The sequence below is a fragment of the Nestor notabilis genome, unplaced genomic scaffold (genome assembly GCF_000696875.1).
Source record: "Nestor notabilis isolate BGI_N333 unplaced genomic scaffold, ASM69687v1 scaffold15375, whole genome shotgun sequence".
In the NCBI taxonomy this organism is placed as follows: domain Eukaryota; kingdom Metazoa; phylum Chordata; class Aves; order Psittaciformes; family Psittacidae; genus Nestor; species Nestor notabilis.
The window spans coordinates 47,463-71,804 of NW_009929128.1; the positions used below are offsets into that span (position 1 = coordinate 47,463).

The 24,342-nt window shown below is 38.1% G+C and overlaps 1 protein-coding gene across 1 annotated transcript; it reads right to left on the minus strand.

The window, feature by feature from the left end:
- Positions 1-1,346: 1,346 nt before the first annotated feature.
- HELLS (helicase, lymphoid-specific) lies at positions 1,347-21,936 on the minus strand. Its single transcript, XM_010014851.1, is given in 22 exon segments — positions 1,347-1,712; positions 3,185-3,261; positions 3,466-3,562; positions 6,663-6,822; positions 7,834-7,950; positions 9,589-9,708; positions 9,793-9,876; positions 11,216-11,354; positions 12,930-13,072; positions 13,591-13,752; positions 14,648-14,744; positions 15,441-15,637; positions 16,223-16,331; positions 16,333-16,355; positions 16,584-16,766; positions 18,245-18,469; positions 19,264-19,305; positions 19,709-19,773; positions 19,864-19,900; positions 20,354-20,413; positions 20,701-20,825; positions 21,888-21,936. Coding segments are annotated over 22 exon segments (2,409 nt in total). The 3' UTR covers positions 1,347-1,614.
- Between the last annotated feature and the right edge of the window lie 2,406 nt (positions 21,937-24,342).

Below are 24,342 nucleotides of genomic sequence, written 5' to 3' on the forward strand. Positions count from 1 at the left end.
TAACTGAACAGAAAACTTGGAAACTCTTGTCTTCAACAATTAGAAACAAGACCAGGCTTTCAACAGCCAAAGGTCAAAGCCAGCCTACTCACCAACTGAAAAGATTTATTTCCTTATAGAGGCAAGGATAAACATCTCTCACTAATAGAAAATAACTTCTGCTCTATCATGAAATCAGATTACTATCTATGGAAAGTAATTATGATCATAAAGTGACTGGAAGCTAGTTTCCAAAGTCTGATGGATTAGACAGGATTTTATTTTGTTCCATTTTACCTGTGGCTTGGCATCACTAGTACAACTGTGACAGCTCCAGCTGCAATTCCATGACTGCAGCTTCTAATTACACCTAGATGACATTTTCACAAACCAGAACTCAAAAGAGTAAGGACCCCTCACCACTCAAAAGACATTAAGGTGTCAGAGCACATCGAAAGAGCAATGAAGCTGCTGAAGGGTCCAGAACACAAATCTTACAAGGAGCAACTGAGGGAACTGGGGTTGTTTAGCCTGGAGAAAAAAGGAGGTTCAGGGGAGACCTTACTGCTATCAACTACGTGAAAGGAGGACGGAGGGAGGTGGGTGTTGGTCTCATCTCCCAAGTAACAAGGGACAGGACGAGAAAATGGCCTGAAGTTACACCAGAGGATAGGTTGGATACTGAGAAAAACATCTTCACTAAAAGCCTCATTGCTTGAAGCAACATACTCAAGTAGTATCCTTCACCTGCCCTTTCTGCCCCACAGGAGTCTCAAAGGCTTCCCTTCCAGAAAGTACTCCTTGGTCATCCACACAGCCCCAGAGATATTCTGCACTTTCCCCCTCCACATGCTTCAAACAAGCACCTTATCTGTGCAAGCTGACAAGCAAGTCACTACTGAAGTAATGCCTGCACCAGAAAAAGTCAACCTGCTTTTTTTTTTTCTGTTTGTTTGGGTTTTGGGTTTGTGTTGTTTTTTTGTTTGTTTGTGGGGTTTTTGTCTTGTTTTGTTGGTTTTTTTTTCTTCTTCTTTAAATGTGTGCTATATTTAGCACCTTAACCAGAGTAGGTAGAGAATGAATTAATGGACACAACATAAGCTTCACTTATTTAAGAAGCTATGATAAACCCCCTACACCTTTAAAACAAACCAGACATTTATTTAATCAAAATAATTTGCAGAAGTTAAAACACAGAAGCTACACAAATGGCTGTAACAATGGGACATGTTCTCTCCCTTACAAATAAAACCATAATTCACACCATATAAGGAGAAGGGGGTGGGGGAAAAAAAAGATAAAGGAAGAGTTTTAGGACTTCCACAGGAAGATTTGTGTTTTGTTTTTTTTTTTAACACAAATTTGCCAGTTTTTACCACTGATCATGGGACCCAGCTGTAAAGGTAAAACATGTTAATTTTCTTAATTCTTTGAGAGCCTACCAAAGCTACAACATGAAACTATCACCTGCATTATCATGTAGAACATGTTAAATTTCACTGAAGGAACACAAGGGATTTGAAAGATGCCTTAAAGAAAGTCAGCATAAAGGAGTAGCATGCGTAAGTAACATCTCTGGAAGATCTGATGTCAGTCATACGTTTGTGCTATAAGGATACAGGCCACATTTGCACATTAAAACACACATTCTGCATTGGAATCTGATGATTCTTCTAGGACCTTAAAGACACCCATTTTTTCCTTTTTCATTTTTTCAGAGGTCTTCATTTGATCTAGGATTAAAACAAAAGATCACCAATGATACATGGAGTGTATGCAACCTAACTACTGCAGGCATAAGAGTTGCATCTATTTTTGTTTGGATTTGAAAAGCAAGTTGCTAAAATCATTTTGCTCCTTCATCAACAGTTAGCCACTACAAGTTTCCATGAACTAGTCTCATTTTCCTAAGAATAAAAGAGAATGCAGTAAACCTTTTTAGTGAAGTTACTAGGAAGAAGACAGAATTACGGCTCTGCTAAGCAATATTATTTTCCAAAGTTCAAAGACCTACATCTTGTTTTCCTAGCATTTGCAATCACTATAAATATATAGCACATAATCACTGCAAATAGAAAGCTAATGAAGTACTGTCTTTATATCAAACAATAATTATGGCATATGGGTGGCATTTCAGTTCTAAAGCATTAACTATAGTTCACTGTAGTAAATATTCCCCAGAAAATTAGTATACTAAATTTGCTTAGTACAGCCATGCAATAAGCAACCATTTAAAATATGATGACACCAATAACACAAAATAAACAGCACCTTCTCCAACTTGAAAGAATAAATCAGGTTGTTTCACAGCCTGAACTTGTAAAAATACAGACCATATACCAGTGCATCAAGAATAATATTCTCTATTAGCAGTCAGTTAACTGAAATAAGCAATTTTATAGAACAATTTCTTTACATAATATATGAAAAAAAGTATAGCAATAGTTCTCCTAAGACAAAGTTATTTTACTCAAAATATATATATCACACTTATGTAAGGCTAGCTATCATTTTTTACATCTAAATCCAGTAATTACTGATTGTTTCATGTATGTATGCTTTGAGGCTTACCTCTGCTGAAGATGCTGAAGGAAGCAAAGCATTCATTCTAAATCTACTTTAGATGATCTGGACAAGACTTTTTTCCTTTATCAAAAAATTTAAGGGTTGGTTGTTTTCTTTTTTATATAGCAGCTTGGCCTGATCAAGCACTAGAATTTGCAGACAATCTAATTTTTTTTAAATATCTGATCCACTGACAAGCCATAGTAACTCTGAAAAGTCCAACCCCTTCAATGTTATATTTTAAATTATGATAGTATCAAAATAGGTTTTTAAAGAAGTTTGTTGAAATAAATCTTTTCTGAGAGTAATTTCTATTTTGATCCAATTACAGCAACTTATGGGGAAAGTTGCTTTGCAGAACACCTCCTAGTCTGTACTCTTCATTCACAGTATGCTCAAGGCAGACATGAACGTAGTTTTCTGGAATACTTTTGTCTAAGTAAGCTGCTTCTTTTTCAGCAGATCCTGTTGGAAATGTCAGCAAAGGGGCCAAAGGGTCCTTCTTAAGATATACAACACAGCTGTGGGGAAGTAAAGCTATGGCAGCTTTCTATATATAAAGGCTTTTACAAAATACAAATTTACTGTTGAACAGAGGGAAATAAAAAGAAAGCAAACCAGCAGATGAAAACTGACTTACCAATAAGATCACTTCTATCCAGGAGTAACTCTAGATCTTTATCACTGATTACTTTTTCCTTAGATCCTTTAACCTCCCTGTAGAGGAAGAAATAATCTCTCAAGATAAAAGCATCTTACAGTTACTATTGCACAGAAGTCACTTTTCCCACACAGAAGAATCCCTAGGACATTCTTTCCACTATGAAGATCCACATACCACTTAAGAGAAAAGAACTGACAGCTGCTGGCAAGCTGCAAGTTATAAACTCATGATCCAATAAAAATATGAAATCTGCATACCTCTCATAGTCTCTGGATTTCAGTAATTCTAATAATTCCTGAGGGTCCAGGCAGCTCTTTGACTGTGCTAGACCAGATTTGCCCCCTTTAAACTGATCTGTAGAAAGAAAAAAATTTAAGAAAGTACACAGAGACAGGAACAAATTCTGTAAAATGTTAAATCAATGCCAGATACACATATCGGACAAATTACTCCTGCACATCAAAACTAATGCTAAGTTTCATTGGTTTAGCTCTCAGGTAAACGCACCATATGCTAATAACCTAACTGGTGAGAAAAAGTCAGAGATACATGAAGAGTTTACATGCAGGCCTTTCACCTTCTAGCTGTAGGATGCAGAAAAACTGATTGAAACACCAATTCAACATGCACACACACACACAGAGCAGAAGAGCCATTAGTTCTACTTACAGTCAAAACATTGTAAATAAAGTTAGATGGTGGATACTGAAGTTTGTTCCCTTTGTATTGTAAGCTGGTTGAAACAAAGTAAGCGGTATTAACCACAAGATAGGAAATATGTGAAAGATATGTGGGTTGCAGAGAGAACATCCCTCAGTTTGATGGAGTAGACAGACATGACAATGTAATACACCTGACAGGTTGGTTTCTTGAAGAGACTATGCTAATTCCTGTCTACACACAAATCTGGATGTCAGCCCAAATATTTTAAAAAATTATACACAATTATTACTTAAGTAAAGCTAAGCATGGATGAAGTCAAGCTCAGCCTTGCACATTTCAAGAAGACTGGCAAGGCTTACTGTTCTGTGACAAGTTTCCTCAGTTTTTATCAACACATGTACCCATTTTATTATTGAGCCTTTATCGATCTCTTTCACCATACTCCCTGCTGTTCTTTCTTGTATCTGGGTTTCAGAAGTCCTTCCCACACCTTTTCCCATCTACCTCCAAGGACTGGCTGTTTCTCTGTGACGTGCATATCAGGTGCAAGTTCCAGTGGAGTTTGAGCTATGGGGTTCTTCCCCTAAGCCCTTAATGTCTCCTGCTGAGACGAAGGATCAGGCCTGTCATGCATTTTTAGTGATCTAGTCTCTCCCTTTTAGTTTTAAGAGTTTCACAAACTATATGGCATTGAATTAGCACTTGGGTTGCCATAACAACACAGGGAAAAATATAGAGGACCCTATCAAGTGCTTAACACTTTAAACAGAAGTTTATCATTACTTCTTCTTAATCTGGCTTCTACTGATTTAACTAAAATCATGCTGGTTCTCATACAGTTTGCCAGGCAACTTTCGTCAATAAAACAGCAGCACAGGACAGAAACCTGGTACCAAGGCCAAAAAAGCATTCTGCTTTGCAACAAATTCCAGTTCTTAAGCTCCAGTACTTGTATAGTACACACCCTACTTGGTTAGACGCCATGGAAAGGCCTGAGTTAAGTAAGCTTTCCGATATCCCTTCCTCATTCATTCCTCCAAAATTCTACCACTTTCTAGATATTCAAAATAAGGATCCATTACATCACCTTTATATTTATATTATATACACAGTGGATCTAAAGGTTCCTATAGGGGACATGCCTAACTAAGCTGCAAGATTCACCAACAGTTACCAAGATAAATATTCAACTTACTGCAAAGCTGAAGGCATGACCCAACTTGATGCTTAGCTTACACCCAGTTCCCATTGCTCCTTTAGAATATGGCAGTTATCTACTGTTAGAGCCCACTCTGTTTTGTGCGCTCATCTTGCTAATCTTCAGTTTTAACTTCAGATTGGACTGTAATAAAATTGTTTAAAAAAAACCAATTTTTTCTTACTTAAAATGGTCATTAACATGCCTACAGATGAGTCAGGTGGCAGTCCTGGCACTCACATGAAGAGAGCAGTGGCAAACAGAATACAAAGAAAAAGGCTAGGATAAAGGAAGCATCTAAAAGATTGGCTAACGTCATCCAAAACAGAGGCAAACCACAGCTTGACATGCAGCGTACTCTGCAGCAGACGGTTACAGGTGTGGCCTTCTGCCCCTTTATCCCCTCGAAAATTTGCTTCCTGCCTCCTCCAATATACTACAAGAAATCCTTTACCTACTTTGCAAGTTTAATATAAGGTTAATTATTGTCAGAAGCCCATACCAAGTTACAAGAACTGTATTTTTCAAGTAAGCTTAGTGTTTGAAAAAATGCTGTATGGAGCTACTGTCCAAGTATGACAAACAGAGTAAGCCATGGAATCAAAGCAGGATTCCTATGGGACCGAAACAAGAAAAATTTAGCCTCAAAAGAGCCACTTCAACCCAACTGCATTCTAAAGACTTCTGAGTATGACCAGCTATGTAATCAAGAACTACAACAAGAAGCACCATTGTTCTACACATAAAATCAAGGACTATTGTTCTATTCCGCACTATTGTTCAAACAGGACTGTTCTACAGTGGTTAGAACATATTGTTCTTAAATTCAGACGGACATATGCAAACAGGATGCTGAACTTTTTTTTGCAGTGATATTACAGCTCTAGGATTTGCAATCTCAACCAGCTTTAGCAGGTACCTCCCAGCAACCAACTTTCTATATTTTCTACTCATTTTACCAATTTTAATAGGAACACTCCTTACTCAAGTTTGCCAGTGCAACTGGAAAAGTCTATTGCTAAACTTCACATCATGAAATAACTGGTCTAGATGTCATGAGGAGGGCATACTGCTCCAAATGAAGAACTGTTACAAATTAAACTGCAAGCATGAAGAATTTTTCAATCTGCTTTTCCATTTATATTCTGGTTCATCTAATTTTGATTTTTTAGATTATCAACTCAGACCTATCATCTACCACCAGCATTTTCAATGCTCAAAGTCCAAAAGCATTTCAGTCAAACTATCTGACAAGCTGCCACAAAAGCCCAGAGCTCTACTCCCTTATTGCCTTGTTTTACCTATATTTCTTCCAAGTAGGCTCAGTGTCCCATCATCCCTCTTTATGTACTAGTAAAGGTACTGCAGAAATAACAGAAGTGCTCTCATTTAGTTTGCTGCAGAAGTTATTCACCATGTGTCTAAGAATGCATTTTGAAAAGTAATACTATCTAGCCATTTTGTTGGGAGAATGAAGCTTTTTTGCATTTAAGAAAAAATACTAAGCAGTCACAAGATAGAGCAGTAGGAGTTCTCTCAAGATTTAATGCAGCAACACACGCTTACGGGAAGTTGTAAGAGAAAGATACTAACTTTTGTGGATAATCAGCTTCTCTAGCTTCCTCTTGGCAGCAGCTCTCTCCACAATCTTCTGGTCAATAGTATTTGCTGTCACAAGACGATAAACAACCACCGGCTTTGTCTGGCCAATTCTGTGACATCTGTCTTGGGCCTGCAGGTCTGACTGGGGGTTCTGAGCAGATGAAGAAACAAGTTAGTTAAACCATTAACCTTTTTTTAAGGGACATACCACAGGCAGCACTTTCAGTCGTGAGCTCTAGGAGTCAGTGCAGAAGCAATAAGCAGGGCATCTGTGGCATAATAGAATTTTGTATCTCCCTACTCTTACACTTGTCCTTGACAAGTTCTGTTGCTGTAGTTACATAGCCAGAGTAACTAGTTTGGACAGCTTCTGCACTATATGCTGCAGCTTCCAACAGATGGGCATGTTTTGTATCACAAATTTAGATGAGGGTGTCATAGTTTTAGGTTTGTGAGGGTTTTTGTGGGAGGATAAAAAAAAAAAAAAAAAAAAGGGATAAAAAGTTTTCAACCATTCTGGAAGTGTCTTCTGGGGGGGAGAAAAAAAAAAAAAAAAAAAAAAGGGATTAAAAGTTTTCAGCCATTCGTGAAGCTGCTTCAACTCTTCTGAAGCTGAACAGTCATGCAAACAGCAGAGGTGTCTATTAAAATAAGTGAAGATGCAGAGGTCCTCAGTCATGTGCTTCCACACCTCTCTTCTACCCTGTCTCCAGACTCACAGGAGCAGTAGAATCCTAGCTAGCTAAAACACATATGGCAAGTCACAGAAGGAAATTCAGGGGGCTGATACTAACATGGCAGCTGTTAGAAACAAGGAACCTGTAGAAAGTCCAGCTACATTCACACTTCAATAAATCTAAAGAAGGAAACACTTTCAACAGTAATAAGAAAACCCTTCCTGCTTTCTGTATAACTCAGGGGCAAACAGGTTACCTGTAGAAACCAGCTCTAACATTTTATTTCATAAACTAGAACTTTTCAAACAAGGCTGCGTATTACATACATAACATGTTTGCATACACTACTTTATTATCTTTATGTAACACCTCATTAAAGTTATAGGAATGGTCTACAGAATAATGGATTAGTAAATAATTATCAAATGCAGCAACAGAAAGCATTTTATGACACTTCTCACTAGGTTAACAGTCTGTCAACATACCCAGTCGCTATCATATATGATCACAGTGTCTGCCGCAGTTAAGTTAATGCCCAAGCCTCCAGCTCTTGTACTCACTAAGAACAGGAAGACTTCAGGGTCAGTATTAAATTGATGCATCTGGAAGAGAATTCATTTAAAACCAGCAGATAAATCAAACACAACATAGTTAATGCTCTACTTTAAGACATCTGTGTTTAAAAATATTAACACAGATAAAATACAGCACACACTGTCAGAGGCCAAAACAAGGCTTTAAGAAACACTGCATGCATTTGAGAGAGGACAAGACCAAGAAGCGAAGCAATTGTATTTTCTTACTTGATAAGCACAATCCAACCTGCCAAAGCCTAAAGACATATCCACTTCTTGACACAAGCAACCATCTAAAATCCTGATGCCAACTTGACTGTAACTTCCAGCCACCCTGTATACCTCCTCCTCTTACTTTGAAGCTAAAAGTAACTTTCTGGCCTCCTACTCACCATTAAGCCTACTTTTCACTGCAAGATGTTTCCAAGTGTCAGCACAGCTCCTGCTAGGTTTGCAATACCAGTCAAAACCTAGTCTACCTAACTCTGACCAGTCACATACCGGTAGAAAATTGCAAGTGTACAGTAATTTTCAGGCCTTTGATCACAGCAGAGAAAAAGAAACTATCACCCCACTGCCAGGTAAGCAGTTACCCAAACTCTCTAAAAGGGAGGGTGTCCAGGAGAGTCCATATTCTCTGGCAAATCACAGAGCCTTGCTGAACTTCAGACTGGTGACCTGAAGATTTCTCTCATCCTGCACCCACACCACACTGTGGTTTGCACACAATTGACTAATCCCCCCACCTCTGCTGCAAGCCAGTTCAAAATTTTACCAGCTTAATAAAAGTCACTATAGCTCACCAATATATTGCTAATTAGCCTTTCCTCATTAAGAATCAGCTCGTAACAGTAGTAACTTATGTGTTGCAGGGTTTGGTTTTCCTCAGCACAGAAAAAAATGGCACAAAAGGAAGCACAGTTTGAGCTAGAATATCTGTCATCTGCCACTGTTCTTCCCTATCTTCAAAAACACGAGTGCATAATTTGGAGACCAGATGGCAATTATAACACGTCTCCATGATATATCCTGCATACTTCCCCCATATATGCGTTCCTCTTTCACATCCCTGCAAACCCTCAGAGAAATGGTTTTCCAGAACAACCCTGCATGGCTGCTCTTCATGATAATATATGTATCAGTAGCAAGGTATTCTGTAGTTATTTGAAACCATTAGAAGCAACCAAGTACAAAGGATTGTACTGGAACTAATCCACGTGCAGTTTCAGGCTGAAGTGACAGGTGTCCCACTAGGTACAAAAAACTAATTTTCTGGAAATCTACTTTATTTGGCATTAGACTTGCAGTACACTCCCCCACAGATGTTTGCATCATATCCTGGATCCTAGGAAACAATACGTGCAGGGATAAAATTAGGATTAGCATCTCCACAATCTAGATACACTATATACACATCTCATACACACAACACATATCGTATTTAGGCAACAGAGTAAGTGAGCACCCCTCATTCTAGGCATACATTTCATTGTTTCAGTATTTCTGAGCTGCAGATATTAAAGCAGCAGCAAGGATGCCAGTTTTCAGCATAGATATCTCTTGCCTATTTAAGGCTAAATGCTGCACAAAATAATATCCCAGTGTCACAGGATCAAGCTATTTGCAATTTGCTAGCAGGCTCAAAGGGCACATACATCTACTTACATTTTCTTCTCTCTCTGAGTAGGACATAGAGCCATCTAATCGACTAAATTTGAAGTCTCTAAAATAGCAGTAATCCATCAAAATGTCAAGCATCTGAGTCATTTGTGAGAACAGTAAGACCTACAAAAGCAGGAAGATTCCTTAATACCATTTCTTTGGTCACAACAGGACAACTATGCCCACCTGCCAAATCGTAAGTTTTACCTTATGTCCTCTTTTTTTCAGCTCTGGAAGCATTCGGTCCAAGAGTAGAAATTTGCCTGAATTTTTTACAAGATCTTCATTAATCTTGGAACAGGGAAGAGAGGATCATGTATTAGGAGGCAAGAATATCACAGGTTTCCCCAACTCAGAAGCACTAACAAAAGCTGTATGAAAGCTTCTCATAGAAACAAGCTTGTACCATCTTTTTAACTAAAAGCAACACTAACTTTAGCAAACTACATTGAATCAGTTAAATCATGACAAAACTAAATCCAACCCCATTAGTTTTTATCCCACTTCTGGAAGGAGAAACCCTGGTAACTTTAATTTTTTCCAAAGGGCTTGTAACGCCTAAGACTTCCACCTACTGGCTATAAGGAAGCACTGCTAAACAAGTAACTGCAAACACATCAGCCAAGTGACAAAGTCCACAGAACACGTTTTCACACTGCTACCTTAGACTCCTTTTTCTAATTCTTGCTATGGGCTAAGAGCAGGGGTGTAGAAAACTTCGCAGGCCTGAGCCATGTAACAGCCAACTCAGTAATTTCCAATCCATTTTCCTGATCAAGTAATAGCTTCTGCAAGTGGTGTCAACTGTCAAATAGCCTGCATTTTCTACATTTTCTACAATAATTTCCTCTCATCACCCAGACTGGGCAGTCTCCTTTTCATGCATTAACTTTACATTCATAAGCTTCAACAACTTGCTCCTGAGCACAGCTGAATCACTCACGGAACAGGAAACACAACTACACAGGCTCACAAACCTACACTTGGAACATACAAGCAACTTTGAGTTGCTTAAGATTCTTTCAATTCAAATTACTGCATAGTTTCCTATATTATCAACTGCTTTGTGTAGATTAAGCTACCAGCTGGCCCTCATGATGTAATCGGTATTTTTTTTTTCTCTCCTTTTGAGGAGAAGAAATGCTGTATTCTCTGAGCAGACAACTCTGTTGTACTTGGTTCAGCCCTTAAACACCTCACACTTTAAAGTTACCACTGCACCTCCTGCAGTGCATATAACGCTATGAACAGTTCACCAAGGTCAGCGTTTTTGTTTTCAAAAGAAACCTTTGTGAGGAGAGCTTGATGCAGATCCTAAAACACCTCGAGTCAATGGAAACCCAGCTACTGCCTGAATTCAGCAACTCTGCTCCCAGCAGATGAGTGCTGCCATAATGTAGGACATTAAGCATCACTATGCAAAGGCTAAATGTGCACAGAGGCTGAACTGGTCTCTGCAAGTGCTACTGCAAGAAATTTCAAATAACGGAATCAGTACACTGCTGGAATTCAGTGGGGATGCATTTGCCAAATACACTAAAAAGGTCACTCTCTACTGCTGTCAGCTCACAGTCTATTGCTTTCTAATGCCTGGAATAATTTTTTCTCGTAATCTTTTTAAAATATGTACCTTGAATTGTTGTGTAGCAGGGTCCAAAGGATATTCAATAAGATAGGGGTGATTACAACATTTCCTCAGTAACATCATAATATTCTGCAGTTTCAGGTTCACCTCAGAATCCATGGGAACGCTCACTGCTACCACTGGCCTTGAAAAGATACATCGCCTTATTAGTATGCAAAGTGTCACTTTATTATGCTACAGATACTGAAAAGCAGAAAATAAGAAAACCAAAAGCAAGCAACAGATTCACATGCTGGTCACATGTCCTCAAAATTCCTTATATTTAGTAAAGCTATTATCAGACAAAACTTCTTCTAGTGTCACACTTGGGACAGGTTTGCCATCATCGGTTTAAAATACAAAAGGGCAGTCAGTACTAATCAGAAACAGAAAAAATACCCCAACTTGTGCAAGTCACCCAACAGAAAAGGGAAGAGAAGCAAGCCCTCGGTGGAACAAATGGTGATGTCTCCTGCGGAACAATACGTAAGCTATTCCAAAATCAGCTCTCTGCCTATCCCTTTTTGGTCACACGTACAAAGCACAGGATTCACAATAAATACAGCTATTTAGCTCTTCTGCATCTAAGTGATGTCTCCAACACAGGGATCCATGCATCACACAAAACTAATATAAACATATATTTAAGTGTCTGTTCTTGTAAAGTATGCAGGATTACAATAAAAATCTAGCAAAATAAATACATTTCAACCCTGAAGATTAGCGTGGTTTTCCTTACATCCAAGGGACTTTGAGACAATTTAGAGCCACCAACAGACCCTATCAAACTCAGGAATGAATATGATTCCTCAGCTTCCTCAGTCCCAAACCTCAACTCTGATCTTAATCATCAGAAAGTGACCAATGCAGCAATAACTGTGCTGACCATCTGGGTTCTAGGCCTCAGTTTAAGCCTACGTATTTTACAAAATCTAGCAAGGAAATGAGACTCCTCCCTTTTCTCCAGTCTTGAGCCCAAACTTTGCTTCAAGTATTCCCGAGTAATTCTGCAAAAAACTAGGAGTTAACTGTAGTTAGCACACCAGCATTATCCCTTGTCCTGTCTTGGAGCCAGTGAAAGGTATACCTGTGAACATAGTTGGGCATCAGAGACAAAAGGTTTATCAGAAAGTCTGCAAAACATAGCAACAAACGAAGCTCTTCAGCTCTTTGTCCTCACTGCCAGCCATAGCCAGGACCTAAGCTATTACAATGAAATTTCAAGTACCAAATAACTAAGATCAAGCAGTTCTTCCCTAGCTGGCACCCAACACTATCTTAGACCTTGAGGCTTTGGTGAAAACACAGTTCTTCACTTACTAAAATGTTTTAACTGCCCCAAAGAATTACACTTTGTCCTAGGACACTTTAGCTCTTTATGGGTTATCAACAGCACTATTGTCACAGGACCTACAAAAGACTGACTAATGAAAACAGTGACTCAAGAAGCAAATTTATTGCTAGACCCTGCAAAGGCCACAGGTCTAGCAGTAAATGTCTTTTATTTAACTGTGACTTTAATGAGTGATGGTACAACCTAGTAATTGCTATCATGGCCCAGCAAATATTAGCTAAAAGCAAAAAAATAAATCATAAAGCTACAAGGATAGCAACCGACAAAATTCTGTTCTTCTTGATCAATTTGAATACGCAAAGCTCAGAAAACAAAGAGTGAGATACGCAGTATAATAATAAAAAAAAAATCTCTTAGGGTAGGCACCTCTCTTTTTCTACTTCCTCTTGCATTTTGCTGATCCATTTTTCCAAGTCATCAGATGAACCACTGTGTTCTTCACAATAATCAACTACTTTTCGACTACGGCGTTTTGGTCGGCCTGTAGGACTCAACTCAATTACTTCTTCCTGTAGGAAATGATAACATTGCCATCAACAACAGACAGCTTCAGATTCAAAGGCCTATGTTGACCCAGTAATTCTCAGTACTGGAAAGAGGTCTCAGTGTTATGCATCATGCAATATCTATCTAGACTCAGCAGCTCTAAGTTTCAGTGCATAGAAAATGCAGCCCAAATTTTAAAGGTGTATAATCATAGATTTTGAAAGCTTCTGTCTTGATTTTTAAAAGCTGCATTAGTAGCTTCCTGATTTTACAGCAGAAATTGTCAACTCTATGAAACCTGCCTTCTTTCCCCCCACAGGCTACAAGTAATCAAGAACATATTTATGCTTATGTTGTATTAGTTCTGTGCACACTGAGGCCAGCCACAGCAAATGCCATTGCAATATATAACAAAAGGATCAGACTACAAATTTCAGCAGAAAGTCAGTTTGATTACAATGATGATGAAGCCATACCAATGTGGTTTTGCCTATAAACCATTAAGAGCAAACACATTTCTAATATCCACATTAGCAGATACCTCATTATTTCCAAGCAGCTTCCTAATGGTGCGATTTACAATGGCAGTATAGAAAGTTTCTTGCTTCTTTGACAGTGGTGCATATACCACAACTTCTCGTTTAGGAGGAACCTCAAGAGCAACATCAGTTTTCAGTCTTCTCAGCAAGAAAGGTGTCAGAATCTGAAACATTGAGCAGATGCCTTACAGTTATTCAAAGCTCTCAACATCGCTAGTTGAAAACAAAACAACACACAAACAGGCCTAGTGATATAAAGCTGTTTTGACAATTTAAAGCAAGGGACTTGATTTGCAGAGTTTGTATTTCATTTTTTTAATATGGATACCTTCTCCAAAACTTTTATGTGCATGCCAGTAATACATGCATTCAAACACCACATCCACTGACATTTTTAAAATTTTGAAGTTGTTCATAAGGGAGCAGTAGTAACTATATTACGGACCTTTCAGTAATTTTCATTAACTGAAAGTAATTTTATTATCAACAGCTCATTTCACTTGTTATATTTCTTAAATCGAGTTACTCTAGGAAAGCCCCAAACCTTTAACAAGTTCATTGTAAATGACAATTATATCTGGAAGATACAATTTATAACTCACCATCAGCTTGTGATGGAAAAATGACAGTTATGTAAGCATTTAAGTTTTGAGTTTAAGGTTTTGAAGACAGGCACATTATACAAGTAGTTTGTCAAAAGGTATTCTGTTCAACACCTGAAAGTTTCATAAATTCCTTCAAAGTTACCTTTCAACAAAATAAATACACCAATTAAATCTTCTGGCAAACAGAAACAAGCAACCATGATGAAGTTTGACTAAACTCAATTCAGTTGCAAGAATAAAAATGAGTCATTGTCACAGAGGTATATTGTTCCTTTCAGCATTTATAAGTGCTGTAATGATTGGAAGAAAAACCCACACGTCTAAGAAATGTCACAGTAAAAGCCTCAGGCCCAGAATTCAGCTCCACAAACAAGATTTTGACACACTTCACAATAATGGTCAATGATAGAAATAAACCATGAAAAAAAAAAAAACACAAAAAATAAGTGAAAACCTGATGCAGCATATGCAAGATGTTTTGCTCCCTTTCTTTAGCAATAATATCTTCAGCAGTTTCTGTAATGCTGGTAATATCAAACCAGGATTCAAAGCTATAAAAACAAAGTAAGAAAAAAAAAAAAAAATAGCTTACTTCACATCTATTATTCTTCATTATTTAACAATGCTATTCTTGTCTTATCCTGTGATTTAAGAAAAACAAAGTACTAACAGCCAGGATGAATAAAGAGTGAACAGGAGGCATGTCTGAAATATACCTGCCAATTCAGATGCTTGCGGTTTTTAGCGATTGGTAAAAATACTTCTATTGCTTGGAATATTCACTACAATTTATTCAATCTAGTCTGTATCTTTTTCCAAAATTAGTCCAAAGACTGTTTTGGCAACATTCTTACACCTGACCCCATACTGCTTCAGGAAAGGATCAGTCTCTCATGGGTCCCACATCTGCCAGCCTCACACAGCTTCCCCCAGCACCTTGAGAGAATCCTCAACAAGCACAAGGCCCTTTGATTAGGCAAACATCTCCCCCTCAAATGCTCGAGCCTTAGCTCAGAGTTGAGCTTCTACTAATGACAGAGCTGACAATCACTTCCTTCCTTTCTGAAACAACAAAGTGTGAAGGCAAGACACATTTCAAAGCCTTTGCCAGCAAATAATCATACCAAATTACAACCATACCATAAAATAGCTCTTTACATGCTGATATAAGTTTAATATTAGAAGAGTCACAATAACACCCAAACAGAACAAACAGGAATAGTTTTCACCATCAGACTGCAACCTACCTTTTCAAATCATCAAACACATCTGGCAACAGGAAGTTAAGCAATGACCAAAGCTCTGCCAAGTTGTTTTGCAGGGGAGTACCAGTCAAGAGGAGTTTATTGTCTGCATTAAATTGTTTCAATTCTCTGATAAGGCGGCAGTTCATATTTTTAATCCTGTGACCTTCATCTACTATAAGGTATTTCCAGAAGCAGTGCTACAAAAAGAAAGGTTATTTCAATAAATCTTAGTTTCACTCCATCAAGACACATGCCAGCTGACAGAAAGCAGCATTAATAAGACTGATACTACCTGTTAAAGATTCTATTTACTTTTGATTCTCACTCTGCTAGACTAGAAGAGCTGAGTCTAAACAGTTAATGCCATAAATCTGCTTCATGGTGATTACATTAGATTTCATTTAGAAAACTTTGGTGACTACAATAAAACTTCTATAAGAAACTCATCTTGTTGAAACAGCCATTCTGATGTTAATCATGATATTTATACACTAAGCATAGCTTTTACTCCAAGCCTCACTCACCATCACCTACAGAGAGGTAATGAGAAAAGCAGGTATGCTGTAACTATCTGCTTACTTTTTTGGATAGGGAAGTCTGAATAACTTCTTAAACATGAAATTCCAGAGCCACTACTACCAATGAAACAGAAGAGAATGCTAATACAAATGCCACAGCATGGGACTCATTGTATGGGCAGCATGCAGCACTGTATTCAAAAGCATGGCTATTACTGATGATGCATTCCACCCATCTGAGGGATTTCAGGAGAACTTAGGTACCTGCAGGGCATTTCTATCTCGCATTGCTATTTCAAAGGAAGTAATGACCACAGGATGGATTTGCAGTGATCCTTGTCGCCCATGAATTTTGCGAACCAGTTTACGACGTTACATGATAGAGCATTAGGGGAATCTGAAAAAAACAGTTTGAGAAGTCAGGTGAACTAAGCTCATTTAAACCTAAAGAGAAGATAGTAGAGATAATTATCTGTAAAAAGGAGGCTGTAAATACATAGCACATCATGGCAGTGCGTAGCAACCAAAAACTGCAATTAAACTTACGTTCTACACAGAGAAAGCTTCAAGATAAAGAATAAATTGCTTTTTTAAAACCGAAGGAAATGAAAAAATCTTCTTTTACCTCTGGAGTAAATCTCTTGAATTCAGACATCCAATTTGGAAGAGTAGACAAAGGACCACACACTAAGAATGGACCAGGGACTCCTCGCTCCACCATCAGTGCTATTGTCGCAATACACTGGATCGTCTTCCCCAACCCCATTTCATCGGCTAAAATACCATTGATACCATTTTCCCAAAGCATCTGCATGTATAGAAAAAGAAATGTAAATACAAAATAACCAACACACCTTAGGAACAACAGACATCTTCAGGAATGTAACACTTGTGGAAACTCTCCACTGAATGCATTTTATATCGCAGATGAGGAAGATTTTCTCCATGGTGAAAATACATACAAGCATCTTGTAAACATCAGTTATTCATATGCAGGTGTATGTTTCTAGCCAATTAAGTGCCTGACTAGGGCACAAAAAAAAAAAAAACCCAAAAACCCCGCAGAAGTTTAAAAGGATATAAATTAGTGTTATATCGAAAGGCACTTCAACTGCATGTACAGCTCATACTAACTGTATTTTTTACTCAGCTCTGAAGAATTCCCTTAGCTCCCCACTCTAGCTCTAAAACAGCAAGTTAGTATGTTGATGTTTCAGTTTTATCTAACCAAGTAGCCTCTGCAGGCATAGCTACTTTATCACAGGAAAAGGTGCAACTCCTGACGAACACAGCTGCCTGCTCCAGCTGAAGTTCTTTGTGCACATGCTGCCTATTCTAACAAGTGACAGAGCAAACTCTCACAAAAGAACAGAAAGGAAGACACAGAAGTGCTCTTTGGCTACTCTAACTACTAATCATAAAGATTCATGAAAAAGATTATTATAACTGAGGGCCCCACTAAGGAAGCTGATTTTCCCCTCAGAAGCAGCCTGTCCTCCCTAGGCGCTTTCCAGTGACAGAAGACAGTGAGCAAGTCTAGTGGCACTCACTTCAGCCTAAGCCTGTTAGAACAGGATACATATGCTTGTGGTAAGAAAAATAAAAAGACTTAAGGAAAGTACAAGATCATTAGCAGAATGAAAATAAATTCTGTCTGGCTCCAATAATGAAAAAGCAAAGTTATACTAATTTGGCTTGCAAGCAAAACCAGGCAGAAGTTAAATATGTATCTGGGCATCTTTTATGGCAAGTTTCTTTGGGTGTTTTTATTTCAAAGACTAAAGACAAAACATTTTTAAAACGGTGTGTTGGTATTACTAGTTAGATTTCAAGATGCAGAGAATGGAAAACTCATCCATGCGAAGTCTACAAGGTAGTGGGTCTTTAAACACCTATGGGCTAGGTATTTGAGGTTTTTAGAGAGAAAAATAGTAACTGTCCCTTAATAGTATGCATAGTTCTGCTTTCACAAAGTATTTTGTAAAAAGAGGCTGCAAAGACAGTAGACTTGAACAAGAAAATAGATGGACAAAGGGAAGATGGAGAACACCAACCAAAAAGTCTAAAAAAATGGTTACAAACACAGATATCCTTCCCATGCTGAAACATATCTGCTGCTTGGCAATTTTCATAGCACCAGGTTCTTCATAAGAAATCATGAAGAACTGTGTCTCCTCCACCTTCCCTGTATCAAACTATTACCACAGACCTCTAGTCTATCTTCCCCTCCATTTCTCTGTTTCCAATCAGCAACAGATTTCAGTATCAATAACAATCACTCCATACCCGTAGCCACTCCATGCCTTCCACTTGGTACCACCTCATTACACCGCCAGTAAAAATCTTTGGCTGCTGAAAAGGCACGGGTTGTCCATTAAACTTCCGTACTGGATCAAGGAATTGCTTGGCACTGTTTCGTACAGCTTGACACAATCTGTCCTTAATGACACTGTTTGAATCTCCATTTTTCTGTAGGTCTTCTGGACACAGGTTATCAGAAGAACTTTCATTCTATAGAAGGAAGTTCAAGGAACACATGGCAAGAGGAATGTACATCAACATCCAACTAAAACATACTTATGCCAAATTTTTACACCAGTCATAATGTGCAATGAGGAAAGCAAGCCCCTGACACAAAGACTAATTTTGAGTAACTGTCAACTTCAGTGGAATTTATTTCTGAGGTTAATATTACTACCAAGGGAGATATCAACACGCAAAATTTCAATGCATTCTTTACTCCTTAAGAACTGAAGAGCAGGGATAGCTACTGAAGATATTTGGCTTATTGTTTTCTACTCATAAAAGGAAGCAGACTTAAAACCTTCCTCACAGCAGTTGGCATTTAATGAAGCTATTTTCCTTCTGTAAGCAGATTCTAGAAAATGTTAGAAAGAAACTCATACTGTGCATGTATCTTTTAAACTACAGCAAAAGCAAAAGAGACCTGTTAGCCTGTTGTCACCACGCTTGAATGCTTAAGAATGATGTCTTAAGGTCTTACACACCAGCACAAATATTTCTTAGTAGATTTCTATGTGTGTCCTTTATTTTTGAAAATATGGGTGTTCTATAAAGTGTGAGACTTTCAAATTCAGTGTTAAAAAAATAAATCAGAAGTTTGGATTTCTGTAAGTAAGTATTTAAGAGCATGCACACCACTAAACTTCTAATTTATGACTTCAATATCTAGCAGAGAGATGTTTATTTACGGGAAAAGTTTAAAGATACACTATAAAGTATAAAAAGCCCTCCCTCCCTTTGGCCTTAAGACAGTTAAACTGCAGTATCATGTGCCAACTTACCTTATTTTCCACTTTACTTTTTTTTGCCACAGACAGTATTTCCTGGAAGCAAAGAAAAAAAAAAATTCTTATGTGCTTTTCAACCTTAAAGGCTACTACAATTTGTATTTGATGAGATCTTTTAATTGAAGAATCTGGACATACTTCAGAAAGCTTTCTATACAACATCATTAATCATACATGTGATGCTAAACACGGCCACACACCAGAGAATGCATTGAATTACAAGGGGTAACTGAAAATTCAAATGGTGATGTCTCTTAACAAGTTGTCTCTCCGAAGACTGAAAAAAAAAAAAGTATATAAATTCTACATGCTAATAATCTCTGATGGTCATGTATGAGAACATATTGCTCTAAAATACAGATGTCACACAGCAATTGCCTCATCAGTTAAAATCTGTGCTACAAATGTCCAGATAAGCCTATTCAGAGTTATGGCCTACCTCTTTGGACATAATCTCCGAGATGTTGTATGTCCCATCTTCTCTTCCTCTCTTCTTCTTTGCACCTAAAATATAACATTTGAGTTTATACAACACACCAAGCATTCAGAAAACTAAAATCCATAACTGACAAGAGACAATACCTAATGCAGTACCTGGTTTCTCATCTTTGCCATCAACTGCACTTTGACCCTAGAAATAAACACAGGAAGAGGTTCATCTTCTTTTCCATCTCTATCATGACACAAATAAAAAGTGCAATCAGCCTCAAACTGCTGCCTTTGAAAGCTTCTTGAAACACTTACTATTAAGCAGTTGTTCCTGCTTATCTTTTTTACTACTTATTCAGCATCTTGGTTAATTAAACAATCATTCCTAAATAAAAAACTCAAGACAAATTGAAACCATTCTTCAGTATAAATTAGTCAGAAGAATCTCCTTAAGATGACTGTTGTGTTACGCAATTTTTAAGCACTTATAAACAGTTTTACTACGGTTAAAATAAATATTGCATACTAGATAGATACTGCATGTCAAATACTGGCTAACCAAGCTTATTTAGTTTATCTACCTTGATCAAAATTGTCATAATAATTTGTCAGACTTTTATTCAGAAAGTTGCATAAAATAGCTGGTTGATCTTACCTTGGCAGATTTTAACATCATCTCCCTCTTTTTTTCTAACTTCTCTTTCCTCCGCTGTTCCTAAAAAAAAAAAAAAGAAATCAACACCACCCACACGATTTTTATCCTTCAATAACACTATCCATTACAGAAACGGTAACAGGCATAGATTACATTGGTAACGTAGGGTTCTGTGTACTCTACAGACTTTGTTTTTACAGTCTCACTAAAAGCCTCTATTTTGACATAGTTTAAAATGATAAAGCAAAACTTTGACAAGACAGCGCACCTGCAACAAACGACCAAAACACAACCAAACCAACACAGCCCATCTTAAGTATCTCCACTGCAGACAAGAATACGCCTACCTCCAGTTGCTGCTGTTCCATTTTCGTTAGCAAGAATTTGGAATAGATGTTGCTCTTTTCCAGCAAATGTTGAAGCCTCTTATAGCGCATTTCACTTGACTCCCTGTCCCAGGAATTGCGAGCCTGGCCAACACAAAGAGATGTAAAGTACTTACAGGTATTTCAGAGTAAAGGCTTTTAATACATCCAAGGGTTCTTCTACAAGGATAACTGCAATTGTCTCACACACGCACACCCTTTCCCTTCCAGTCATTGTAGGGGCACAAGTCCTGAATGTATGGACTCACATGTACCTATGAAGTGTTGTAAAACCAAAGTAACTGAGGGGCTGCATTCACTTGCACACATAAATAGAGCTCTGCAACACACACACCCTTCAGTACAGTAGCACAAGGCATTCAAGGGCTCAAAGCTGTCTCAACTGAAATTTTATAGATTTAGAGCAAAATGAAATTGAAGTTTATTTGCATCCTGCAAAATTTGAGAGTGGAGGGAAAAAAAAACACCTGGCAAAATTTAGCACAGTTTCATCAAGTATTAGCTGGGACTCCTCCATGTGCCAACTATTTGCACAAAGGTACAGTTTTTCATTATGAATAAAATATCCGGATGACTACAAAACTCGTCATGCCTCATTTACACAGGTCAATTCCCAATGTGAAAACAGCAATTTCTGCTTGCTTTGCTTAGAAAATCCACATATGCTTTTAAAAGTAACTTCTGTTGAACTAGTCAAGGATGTGCATTTAGAGGTTTTCAAATTATTCTTTAGAACTCAGATCAAAACTCCCACCCAAAAGTAAAAAAGCATTCACCCTTCTGCATTCATCTAACATTGCCCATTAGATTGAGGTATCAAACAAGTGAAAAGGTAAAATTAGCATCTCCAAGAGAAACCCCAGAAAGGTAAGATGCAGAGCTTTACAAGATGCTTATCTATGCCACTGCCTTCAGAAGAAACTCTAGGGGAAGGGCACACTAAGATAGAAAGGCAAGGGAATCTTCTGAAGCTAGAGAGTAACAGACAGGGAAAAAGGACGTTAGCTGAATTAGATGGTGTGTGACACAGAAATGGGGGAACATGTTTCTCTGCCCGAGAAATCACACCTTTATTTTCCACAAGTAATACTCCACATCATTCTTATCAAGTAGCTATCATGGGATTCTTTTATGAGAGGAAGAATGTATCTCCACAAGTTTTCTGGAGGAAGCGATTGCCTTCCTGTGATTTTCCATAGTTTTTACTCACTTCTGCTTCTTTAGATGAAAAGAACCTGAGCTCAGAAAGATCAACCCTTGGTGGCAATAAAAAGAGCAAACATAGTTAAAACTAAACTACTTCATTCAGCAAATTGCTATTGCTGTTTTTACTGGAGTGAACACAGCATCCTTCCATTAACTGACAAGTCTGAAGGACACTTACCTTGACCAACTGTGAAAATTTCAAGGGGAAAATAGAAACCTCAAAGATGACAAACAGCATGGAATTCTTAAAATTTCCCCTTGTCCTTTGACTCAAACCTTAAAGCCTCAAGAAAGTGGGTTTCCCCTCCCTCTTTTTTGATTGAAAAGGTAAAAAATTTACCACTCTTTCATCACTCTGCTTTCTTATGTATTTGCATAGTGGTATACTGACATCAGCTCACAGAAAGAACAAGTGACTGCTGTGTTGAACTGCTGTTCAAATCACCTGGCAGGGGGCTTGCCTAAGTGACAAGCATAAGAAACCCAGATGCTTCAAGAACATCAACTGCCCACAAGATGCCAGTAAGCCTGGGTTTAACTACATGAGCAATTTTCTTGGGTCTCACTGGTCCCAGATTGCACAGAGAAAGCATGATAGAAACACACTGGACAACACAGCAACACCTTTGCTAGAGGTAAGCTCCACGGATTCTGAAGAAATTGAGAGAATACAGAAACCCCCAGCACTATCACATGATAGCACTGTTACAGAAGTGGCTGATTGCGAAAGAAATTAAATTCTAAGTCGTTTTAGCAACACTTCCTGTGCAATGAGATAATTTGCTCTACAAGAGTTCCCTTCTTAGCCTCTAGAAGCATTGTCTCCAAATTTTTAGTTTCAAGTCTGATGAAGGAATACCTGTACAGAAGTTCAGACAAGCTCCATCATGACTTACTGTTTGCAAGAAGTACGATTATAATACTTCTGGGAAAATAAAGTATTATTTTCCAATTAAAACACTGCAGCCTAACAACATACCTTTATAAATCAGTTTTTCTTCGTGAAAAGAAAGAGAAATTAAGATTAGTTCCTGGCCTTAGAAACTGTATTTTTCATCCCCTTAGACTAGTGCTTCAATTTTTAAGACAGGAAAAAAACCAACCTGATTTCTCGAGTATTTTGAATAATAGCACTAGTTCTTGAGAATACAATTCCCAAACGTGCATTTAAGTTTTTTCAAGCTTGTATTTCCTTACACCTGAAATACAATATCTTATGTAGTATGCCAATAGCTTGATAATTTGTATCAGCAGAGATTGAGAAACATCATGTTTTCATCTTCTCGCTTCAAAACAGACTGGTTATTATCAACCAATGCTTATTATCAACACATGAAAACATCCACAGCGAGAGAGAAATGAAACGTAGTGATCATTAGGTCACTTGCATTAGGCATGTTTTGTTTCCTTGATACAGTCTGTATTTCCTGCAACATAACAGGACTAAAACATTGACTCTTCAGATGACCAAATGTCCATTTCTCCTGGCAGCAATGCCAGCTCAAGCAGCTCCTGCTCCCCTCAAATCAGGGGTGCCTGCACAACTGCATGCAGGGAAGAGCAGACCAGGAAACAACTGACACTAAACTCATCCTTTCTGGGTAGGCTATTTCCCTGATGCACTTGCTAACTAAACTACAGCTGCTACCAAAAATAATGCTTATTTCTGTAAAGGATAAGTGGTATTTATACAAGTACCATAGAATGGTTTGGGTTGCAAAGGACTTTAAAGCTTCCATAGTTCGAAACCCACCCACCACAGGCAGAGACACCATCCACTACCACAGGTTGCTCAAACCCCCGTTCAACCTGGCCTTGAATGCTCCCTGGGATGGGGCAAACAACTTCTCTGGACAACCTGTTCCAGTGCCTCACCACCCTCATAGTGAAGAATTTTTCATAACGACAAATCTATATCTACTTTCAGTCAGTTTGAAGCTGACAGTGTCAGTGTCCGGCAGAGCTTGAATCAGGTCATTACTTAGTCTGATTGGTTTGGCTTGGTTTGTTTGGGTTTTTTTTTTAAAATAACGTAAGACCAAATATAGCAAAAGAAGCGTTGTGCACACAGACAGAAAACGCCAACAAAAAAAGAAAACTTTCCTTTAATATTTCATGTAGAAATTCATATGTAAACTTACTACTCTTTCGGAAGGCACATGATAATTTTTTTAAGCTCAGAACAACAAAAGTGAACAGATTTTTTCATTGCAATCTTAAATGCGTATAAAATGCAGTAGGCTTCTTACTGACTGCGAGAGGCCAGCGTCAGCCTTCAGAGAAGAAAAACCAAAACACTGCAGTGGATGATCAAAGACGCTTGTGAATCACAGCCACCGCTCGGAAATTCACCAGCCTCCCGCGTGCGTTTGTTTTGAAAACAATGGGACTGCAGAC